Source organism: Oncorhynchus gorbuscha, linkage group LG16 (assembly GCF_021184085.1).
Source record: "Oncorhynchus gorbuscha isolate QuinsamMale2020 ecotype Even-year linkage group LG16, OgorEven_v1.0, whole genome shotgun sequence".
Lineage (NCBI taxonomy): Eukaryota > Metazoa > Chordata > Actinopteri > Salmoniformes > Salmonidae > Oncorhynchus > Oncorhynchus gorbuscha.
The window spans coordinates 3,180,178-3,190,177 of record NC_060188.1 but is presented as its reverse complement, the minus strand read 5'-3'; the positions used below and the strand labels follow the sequence as shown (position 1 = coordinate 3,190,177).

Below are 10,000 nucleotides of genomic sequence, written 5' to 3'. Positions count from 1 at the left end.
TAGAGGTAGGATGGTGTGTGTGAGGTAGAGGTAGGAAGGTATGTGTGAGGTAGAAGTAGGAAGGTATGTGTGAGGTAGAGGTAGGAAGGTATGATGATTTTTCCTTCTCAAAAGAGGGATGATTTTCTTGTCTCTCTCTCGTCTTTCCAATGAGAACTGGAGGTCTTTCCAATGAGAACTGGAGGTCTTTCCAATGAGAACTGGAGGTCTTTCCAATGAGAACTGGATGTCTTTCCAATGAGAACTGGAGGTCTTTCCAATGAGAACTGGAGGTCTTTCCAATGAGAACTGGAGGTCTTTCCAATGAGAACTGGAGGTCTTTCCAATGAGAACTGGAGGTCTTTCCAATGAGAACTGGAGGTCTTTCCAATGAGAACTGGAGGTCTTTCCAATGAGAACTGGAGGTCTTTCCAATGAGAACTGGAGGTCTTTACAATGAGAACTGGAGGTCTTTACAATGAGGACTGGAGGTCTTTCCAATGAGAACTGGAGGTCTTTCCAATGAGAACTGGAGGTCTTTCCAATGAGAACTGGAGGTCTTTCCAATGATAACTGGAGGTCTTTCCAATGAGAACTGGAGGTCTTTCCAATGAGAACTGGAGGTCTTTCCAATGAGAACTGGAGGTCTTTACAATGAGGACTGGAGGTCTTTCCAATGAGAACTGGAGGTCTTTCCAATGAGAACTGGATGTCTTTCCAATGAGAACTGGAGGTACTCGTAGAGAGGTTTGGTTAACACTGCTTTATTAACCCTTATTTGACCAGGTAAGGTGACTGAGAATGACCTGGGGAGTTGTAGGGGAGTGGAGAGGGGAGGAATGAATAAGCCAATGGGAAACTTACATCCACTTCTCCTTGGTCAATCACATAGAAGTTGTCTCCTTCATCACCTGTAGAGGAAAGAGTAAGAGAAGTGTGAGAGAACATATAATGGTTGAGCTTACAGACATGCAGGCACACACACAGGCAGACAGACATAAACACACTGTGTCCACCACCACAAACACTTCCAGGGAAATTCAATAAGAACGCAAGCCAGAAGTTCTTAAATTTGGGAACCTTGTGTTCCCCCCCCATGTCTCTCTCTCTCTCTCGCTCTCGCTCTCTCTCTCTCTCTCAGAAAGGGAGCTATACCCATCTGTCTCCCATCTGTACGCATGTATGTGTGTAACTATGTGTGTGGGTGGGTGGGTGGGTGTGTGCGCGCGTGTGTGTGTAACTATGTAGGTGTATGTGTGTGTGTGTTTATGTGTGTGTAACTGTGTGTGTGTGTAACTATGTGTGTGTGTGTAACTGTGTGTGTGTGTGTGTAACTATGTGGGTTTGTGTGTATGTGTGTGTGTGTAACTATGTGGATGTGTGTGTATGGGTGTGTGTGTGTAACTATATGTGTGTGTGTGTATGTGTAACTATGTGTGTGTGTGTGTGTGTATGTGTAACAATGTGTGTGTGTGTGTGTGTGTGTGTGTGTGTGTGTGTGTGTGTGTGTGTGTGTGTGTGTGTGTGTGTGTGTGTGTGTGTGTGTGTGTGTGTGTGTGTGTGTGTGTGTGTGTGTGTGTGTGTGTGTGCGTGCGTGCGTGCGTGTGTGTGTGATTGAGGAGTTGAAAGGCTGGAGGATCCCCGTGCTGAGGGTTCACAGGAGTTCATACAGCTAATTAATACTGTGTGTAGAGGCTAGAGTTGTTCATCACACACATTTATCACTGGAGAGGGGAGAGAGGTTCGGGACTGTGTCCTCTCTGTCCCCTCCATCCAACCTGCTTCAACCTGGCCCGCCTTCTTCAGCTCCCTCTCTCCCTCTTTCATCTCATCTCTCTCTGTCTTTCTTTCATTCCTTCATTCTCTCACTCTATCTCTCTATTCTCTCCACTCTTCCTGTCTTTTATCACCTGGGCTGTGAACTCTTTGTTTTCCCTTCTAGCAGAACCCTGAGCCCCAAGACCGCAGGCAAATATTTGACAGAGACACACACAAAATTGAGCACGCATACATACATCACACACACACACACACACACACACACACACACACACACACACACACACACACACACACACACGCATTCATGCACATGTACACACACACACACACACACACACACACACACACACACACACACACACACACACACACACACACACACACACACACACACACACACACACACACACACACACACACACACACACACACACACACACACACACACAGGTCGATGCACTCCAGCACACACAGTAAGAAAGACCTTGTTTCAACATAGGGGAAGTGTAACAAGCATTGCTGCCAACGTTCTTTGACTGTCTTCAAAAGGACTACATCCCCGGGCTCACGTTTGCTTTGTGTCACCTGGCTAGAATGCTGTATGTACACCGACGACTGAGGAATTACCAGTCTTTACAGTAAACAAACTGTTCCTGTGAGGTTTTATTGACTCTTTTGATATACTGTGTAGGCCTGTACTTGTACCGATGTAGGATCTTAATTTGAGCCAGTTTGCTACAGCAGGAAAATTATCCTGCTGCAACAGGAAACGTGAATTAATACATGGTTTATAATTAATGGACCTTTTTGTTGCGGTTGACACATTTTTCATAAGGGAAAATCAAATCGGAAATTTCAAAGTGGAAATTACAAACTTCAGAAGCCATTTTAAACCTCAAATACCACTACAAGTTCTACATTTCCTGCATTGCATTATCCTGCAACACTGTGATCAAATTAAGATTCTTCATCTGTACTTTTGACTTAAATACTGTAGTAAAATTTGAGTTTTAAGATCTGCCTGAGCCTCTTCTCTGACATGGTGTGTTCTTGCTGTTGTGTGAGAGCTGGGGTCATTTGAGGACATTTTCAACCTCAAATCACAGCAAATAGAAAGTGTTTTTGAAACTAGCCTAGACGTGTACATTAGAAGGTGTCTTCCTTATGCACCTGCCCAGACACAGATTCCTTGGTAACACCGACGGGGTTGATCCTACATTTGAAATGCAGCAGATTAAGATGAGCTAGGCCACGGTTAGGCTAGACCACGGTTAGGCTAGACCACGGTTAGGCTTGGCCACGGTTAGGCTAGACCACGGTTAGGCTAGGCCACGGTTAGGCTAGGCCACGGTTAGGCTAGACCACGGTTAGGCTAGGCCACGGTTAGGCTAGACCACGGTTAGGCTAGGCCACGGTTAGGCTAGGCCACGGTTAGGCTAGACCACGGTTAGGCTAGGCCACGGTTAGGCTTGGCCACGGTTAGGCTAGGCCACGGTTAGGCTAGACCACGGTTAGGCTAGACCACGGTTAGGCTAGACCACGGTTAGGCTAGGCTACGGTTAGGCTAGGCCACGGTTAGGCTAGGTCATGGTTAGGCTGGGCCACGGTTAGGCTAGGCCACGGTTAGGCTACGGTTAGGCTAGGCCACGGTTAGGCTGGGCCACGGTTAGGCTAGGCCACGGTTAGGCTACGGTTAGGCTAGGCCACGGTTAGGCTAGGCCACGGTTAGGCTAGGCCACGGTTAGGCTAGACCACGGTTAGGCTAGGCCACGGTTAGGCTAGGCCACGGTTAGGCTTGGCCACGGTTAGGCTAGACCACGGTTAGGCTAGGCCACGGTTAGGCTAGGCCACGGTTAGGCTAGGCCACGGTTAGGCTAGACCACGGTTAGGCTAGACCACGGTTAGGCTAGGTCACGGTTAGGCTAGGCCACGGTTAGGCTAGACCACGGTTAGGCTAGACCACGGTTAGGCTACGGTTAGGCTAGGCCACGGTTAGGCTAGACCACGGTTAGGCTAGGCCACGGTTAGGCTAGACCACGGTTAGGCTAGGCCACGGTTAGGCTAGGCCACGGTTAGGCTAGGCTACGGTTAGGCTAGGCCACGGTTAGGCTAGGTCATGGTTAGGCTGGGCCACGGTTAGGCTAGGCCACGGTTAGGCTACGGTTAGGCTAGGCCACGGTTAGGCTACGGTTAGGCTAGGCCACGGTTAGGCTAGGCCACGGTTAGGCTAGGCCACGGTTAAGCTAGGCCACGGTTAGGCTACGGTTAGGCTAGGCCACGGTTAGGCTACGGTTAGGCTAGGTCACGGTTAGGCTAGGCCACGGTTAGGCTAGGCCACGGTTAGGCTAGGCTACGGTTAGGCTAGGCCACGGTTAGGCTAGGTCATGGTTAGGCTGGGCCACAGTTAGACTAGGCCACGGTTAGGCTACGGTTAGGCTAGGCCACGGTTAGGCTACGGTTAGGCTAGGCCACGGTTAGGCTAGGCCACGGTTAGGCTAGGTCACGGTCAGGCTAGGCCACGGTTAAGCTAGGCCACGGTTAGGCTAGGTCACGGTTAGGCTACGGTTAGGCTAGGACACGGTTAGGCTAGGCCACGGTTAGGCTAGGCCACGGTTAGGCTAGGTCACGGTTAGGCTAGGCCACGGTTAGGCTATGGTTAGGCTAGGCCACGGTTAGGCTTGGCCACGGTTAGGCTAGGCCACGGTTAGGCTAGGCCACGGTTAGGTTAGGTCACGGTCAGGCTAGGCCACGGTTAAGCTAGGCCACGGTTAGGCTATGGTTAGGCTAGGCCACGGTTAGGCTAGGCCACGGTTAGGCTAGGCCACGGTTAGGCTTGGCCACAGTTAGGCTAGGGCACAGTTAGGCTAGGTCACGGTTAGGCTAGGCCACGGTTAGGCTACGGTTAGGCTAGGCCACGGTTAGGCTAGGCCACGGTTAGGCTAGGTCACGGTCAGGCTAGGCCACGGTTAAGCTAGGCCACGGTTAGGCTATGGTTAGGCTAGGCCACGGTTAGGCTAGGCCACGGTTAGGCTACGGTTAGGCTAGGCCACGGTTAGGTTACAGTTAGGCTAGGCCACGGTTAGGCTAGGCCACGGTTAGGCTAGGTCACGGTCAGGCTAGGCCACGGTTAAGCTAGGCCACGGTTAGGCTAGGTCACGGTTAGGCTACGGTTAGGCTAGGCCACGGTTAGGCTAGGCCACGGTTAGGCTAGGCCACGGTTAGGCTAGGTCACGGTTAGGCTAGGCCACGGTTAGGCTATGGTTAGGCTAGGCCACGGTTAGGCTTGGCCACAGTTAGGCTAGGGCACAGTTAGGCTAGGTCACGGTTAGGCTAGGCCACGGTTAGGCTAGGCCACGGTTAGGCTAGGCCACCATGTTACATCAGGATAACAGTTTAGTCATACCTGGATAGTCCATTATATACACTGACTGTAAAAAACATTAAGAACACCTTCCTAATATTGAGATGCACCTCATTTTGCTCTCAAAGCAGCCTTAATTCATCAGGACATGGACTCTTCAAGGTGTCGAAAGCGTTCCACAGGAATGCTGGCCCATGTTGACTCCAATGCTTCCCACAGTTGTGTCAAGTTGGCTGGATGTCCTTTGGGTGGTGGACCATTCTTGATACACACAGGAAACTGTGTGGAAAAACCCAGCCTTCCCCACTGCCTCTCTCTCTCTCCCTTTCCCCACTGCCTCTCTCTCTCTCTCTCTCCCTTCCACACTGCCTCTCTCTCTCTCCCTTCCCCACTGCCTCTCTCTCTCTCCCTTCCCCACTGCCTCTCTCTCTCTCCCTTCCCCACTGCCTCTCTCTCTCTCCCTTCCCCACTGCCTCTCTCTGTCTCCCTTCCCCACTGACTTTCTCTGTCTCCCTTCCCCACTGCCTCTCTCTCTCTCCCTTCCCCACTGCCCCTCTCTCTCTATCCCTTCCCCACTGCCTCTCTCTCTCCCTTCCCCACTGCCTCTCTATCTCTCTCCCTTCCCCACTGCCTCTCTCTCTCCCCCTTCCCCACTGCCTCGCTCTCTCTCTCCCTTCCCCACTGCCTCTCTCTCTCTGTCTCCCTTCCCCACTGCCTCTCTCTCTGTCTCCCTTCCCCACTGCCTCTCTCTGTCTCCCTTCCCCACTGCCTCTCTCTGTCTCCCTTCCCCACTGACTCTCTCTCTCTCCCTTCCCCACTGCCTCTCTCTCTCTCCCTTCCCCACTGCCTCTCTCTCTCCCTTCCCCACTGCCTCTCTCTGTCTCCCTTCCCCACTGACTCTCTCTCTGTCTCCCTTCCCCACTGCCTCTCTGTCTCTCCCTTCCCCACTGACTCTCTCTCTCTCTCCCTTCCCCACTGACTCTCTCTCTCTCCCTTCCCCACTGCCTCTCTCTCTCTCCCTTCCCCACTGCCTCTCTCTCTCCCTTCCCCACTGCCTCTCTCCCCTTCCCCACTGCTCTCTCTCTCTCCCCCACTTCCCTCTCCCTTCCCCACTGCCTCTCTCTCTGTCCCTTCCCCACTCCACTGCCTCTCTCTCTCCCTTCCCCACTGCCTCTCTCTCTCTCTCTCCCTTCCCCACTGCCTCTCTCTCTCCCTTCCCCACTGCCTCTCTCTCTCCCTTCCCCACTGGCTCTCTCTCTCCCTTCCCCACTGCCTCTCTCTCTCTCCCTTCCCCACTGCCTCTCTCTCTCTCCCTTCCCCACTGCCTCTCTCTCTCTCCCTTCCCCACTGCCTCTCTCTGTCTCCCTTCCCCACTGCCTCTCTCTCTCCCTTCCCCACTGCCTCTCTCTCTCTCCCTTCCCCACTGCCTCTCTCTCTCTCCCTTCCCCCACTGCCTCTCTCTCTCCCTTCCCCACTGCCTCTCTCTCTCTCCCTTCCCCACTGCCTCTCTCTGTCTCCCTTCCCCCTGCCTCTGCCTCTCTCTCTCCTTCCCCACTGCCTCTCTCTCTCTCCCTTCCCCACTGCCTCTCTCTGTCTCCCTTCCCCACTGCCTCTCTCTCTCTCCCTTCCCCACTGCCTCTCTCTCTCTCCCTTCCCCACTGCCTCTCTGTCTCTCCCTTCCCCACTGACTCTCTCTCTCTCTCCCTTCCCCACTGACTCTCTCTCTCTCCCTTCCCCACTGCCTCTCTCTCTCTCCCTTCCCCACTGCCTCTCTCTCTCTCCCTTCCCCACTGCCTCTCTCTGTCTCCCTTCCCCACTGCCTCTCTCTCTCCCTTCCCCACTGCCTCTCTCTCTCCCTTCCCCACTGCCTCTCTCTCTCCCTTCCCCACTGCCTCTCTCTCTCTCCCTTCCCCACTGCCTCTCTCTGTCTCCCTTCCCCACTGCCTCTCTCTCTCTCCCTTCCCCACTGCCTCTCTCTCTCTCCCTTCCCCACTGCCTCTCTCTGTCTCCCTTCCCCACTGCCTCTCTCTCTCCCTTCCCCACTGCCTCTCTCTCTCTCCCTTCCCCACTGCCTCTCTGTCTCTCCCTTCCCCACTGACTCTCTCTCTCTCTCCCTTCCCCACTGACTCTCTCTCTCTCCCTTCCCCACTGCCTCTCTCTCTCCTTCCCCACTGCCTCTCTCTCTCCCCTTCCCCACTGCCTCTCTCTGTCTCCCTTCCCCACTGCCTCTCTCTCTCTCCCTTCCCCACTGCCTCTCTCTCTCTCCCTTCCCCACTGCCTCTCTCTCTCTCCCTTCCCCACTGCCTCTCTCTCTCTCCCTTCCCCACTGCCTCTCTCTGTCTCCCTTCCCCACTGCCTCTCTCTCTCCCCTTCCCCACTGCCTCTCTCTCTCTCCCTTCCCCACTGCCTCTCTCTGTCTCCCTTCCCCACTGCCTCTCTCTCTCTCCCTTCCCCACTGCCTCTCTCTCTCTCCCTTCCCCACTGCCTCTCTGTCTCTCCCTTCCCCACTGCCTCTCTCTGTCTCCCTTCCCCACTGACTCTCTCTCTCTCTCCCTTCCCCACTGCCTCTCTCTCTCCCTTCCCCACTGCCTCTCTCTCTGTCCCTTCCCCACTCCACTGCCTCTCTCTCTCCCTTCCCCACTGCCTCTCTCTCTCTCCCTTCCCCACTGCCTCTCTCTCTCCCTTCCCCACTGCCTCTCTCTCTCCCTTCCCCACTGGCTCTCTCTCTCTCTCCCTTCCCCACTGCCTCTCTCTCTCTCCCTTCCCCACTGCCTCTCTCTGTCTCCCTTCCCCACTGACTCTCTCCCTTCCCCACTGCCTCTCTCTCTCTCCCTTCCCCACTGCCTCTCTCTCTCTCCCTTCCCCACTGCCTCTCTCTGTCTCCCTTCCCCACTGCCTCTCTCTCTCTCTCCCTTCCCCACTGCCTCTCTCTCTCTCCCTTCCCCACTGCCTCTCTCTCTCTCCCTTCCCCACTGCCTCTCTCTCTCCCTTCCCCACTGACTCTCTCTCTCTCCCTTCCCCACTGCCTCTCTCTGTCTCCCTTCCCCACTGCCTCTCTCTCTCTCCCTTCCCCACTGCCTCTCTCTCTCTCCCTTCCCCACTGCCTCTCTCTGTCTCCCTTCCCCACTGCCTCTCTCTCTCTCCCTTCCCCACTGCCTCTCTCTCTCTCCCTTCCCCACTGGCTCTCTCTCTCTCTCCCTTCCCCACTGCCTCTCTCTCTCTCTCCCTTCCCCACTGCCTCTCTCTCTCCCTTCCCCACTGCCTCTCTCTCTCTCCCTTCCCCACTGCCTCTCTCTCTCTCTCTCCCTTCCCCACTGCCTCTCTCTGTCTCCCTTCCCCACTGCCTCTCTCTGTCTCCCTTCCCCACTGACTCTCTCTCTCTCTCCCTTCCCCACTGCCTCTCTCTCTCCCTTCCCCACTGCCTCTCTCTCTCCCTTCCCCACTGCCTCTCTCTCTCTCCCTTCCCCACTGCCTCACTCTCTCCCTTCCCCACTGCCTCTCTCTCTCTCTCCCTTCCCCACTGCCTCTCTCTGTCTCCCTTCCCCACTGCCTCTCTCTGTCTCCCTTCCCCACTGACTCTCTCTCTGTCTCCCTTCCCCACTGCCTCTCTCTGTCTCCCTTCCCCACTGCCTCTCTCTGTCTCCCTTCCCCACTGACTCTCTCTCTGTCTCCCTTCCCCACTGACTCTCTCTCTGTCTCCCTTCCCCACTGCCTCTCTCTCTCTCCCTTCCCCACTGCCTCTCTCTCTCCCTTCCCCACTGCCTCTCTCTCTCTCCCTTCCCCACTGCCCCTCTCTCTCCCTTCCCCACTGGCTCTCTCTCTCTCCCTTCCCCACTGACTCTCTCTCTCTCCCTTCCCCACTGCCTCTCTCTCTCTCCCTTCCCCACTGACTCTCTCTCTGTCTCCCTTCCCCACTGCCTCTCTGTCTCTCCCTTCCCCACTGACTCTCTCTCTCCCTTCCCCACTGACTCTCTCTCTCCTCCCTTCCCCACTGCCTCTCTCTCTCTCCCTTCCCCACTGCCTCTCTCTGTCTCCCTTCCCCACTGACTCTCTCTCTGTCTCCCTTCCCCAATGCCTCTCTGTCTCTCCCTTCCCCACTGACTCTCTCTCTCTCTCCCTTCCCCACTGCCTCTCTCTCTCCCTTCCCCACTGCCTCTCTCTCTGTCCCTTCCCCACTGCCTCCTCTCTCCCTCCCTTCCCCACTGCCTTCCCCACTCTCTCTCTCCCTTCCCCACTGCCTCTCTCTCTCTCCCTTCCCCACTGCCTCTCTCTCTCTCCCCACTGCTTCCCCACTGCCTCTCTCTCTCTCCCCACTCCCTTCCCCACTGCCTCTCTCTCTCCCTTCCCCACTGCCTCTCTCTCTCCCCTTCCCCACTGCCTCTCTCTCTCCCTTCCCCACTGCCTCTCTCTCTCTCCTTCCCCACTGCCTCTCTCTCTCTCCCTTCCCCACTGCCTCTCTCTCTCCCTTCCCCACTGCCTCTCTCTCTCTCCCTTCCCCACTGCCTCTCTCTCTCTCCCTTCCCCACTGCCTCTCTCTCTCTCCTTCCCCACTGCCTCTCTCTCTCTCCCTTCCCCACTGCCTCTCTCTCTCTCCCTTCCCCACTGCCTCTCTCTGTCTCCCTTCCCCACTGCCTCTCTTCCCCACTGTCTCTCTCTCCCTTCCCCACTGCCTCTCTCTCTCCCTTCCCCACCCTTCCCCTCCCTTCCCCACTCTCTCTCTCCTTCCCCACTGCCTCTCTCTGTCTCCCTTCCCCACTGCCTCTCTCTCTCCCTTCCCCACTGCCTCTCTCTCTCCCTTCCCCACTGCCTCTCTCTCTCTCCCTTCCCCACTGCCTCTCTCTCCCTTCCCCACTGCCTCTCCTTCCCCACTGCCTCTCT

The 10,000-nt window shown here is 55.4% G+C and overlaps 1 protein-coding gene across 1 annotated transcript in view; it reads right to left on the bottom strand.

Moving 5' to 3' along the window:
* LOC123999673 (cAMP-dependent protein kinase type I-beta regulatory subunit-like) overlaps positions 1-10,000 on the bottom strand; it is a 432,723-nt gene that overhangs the window by 235,629 nt on the left and 187,094 nt on the right. Inside the window, 1 exon segment of the mRNA XM_046305653.1 lies at positions 844-890. Within this exon segment, the coding sequence (XP_046161609.1) occupies positions 844-890 (47 nt within the window).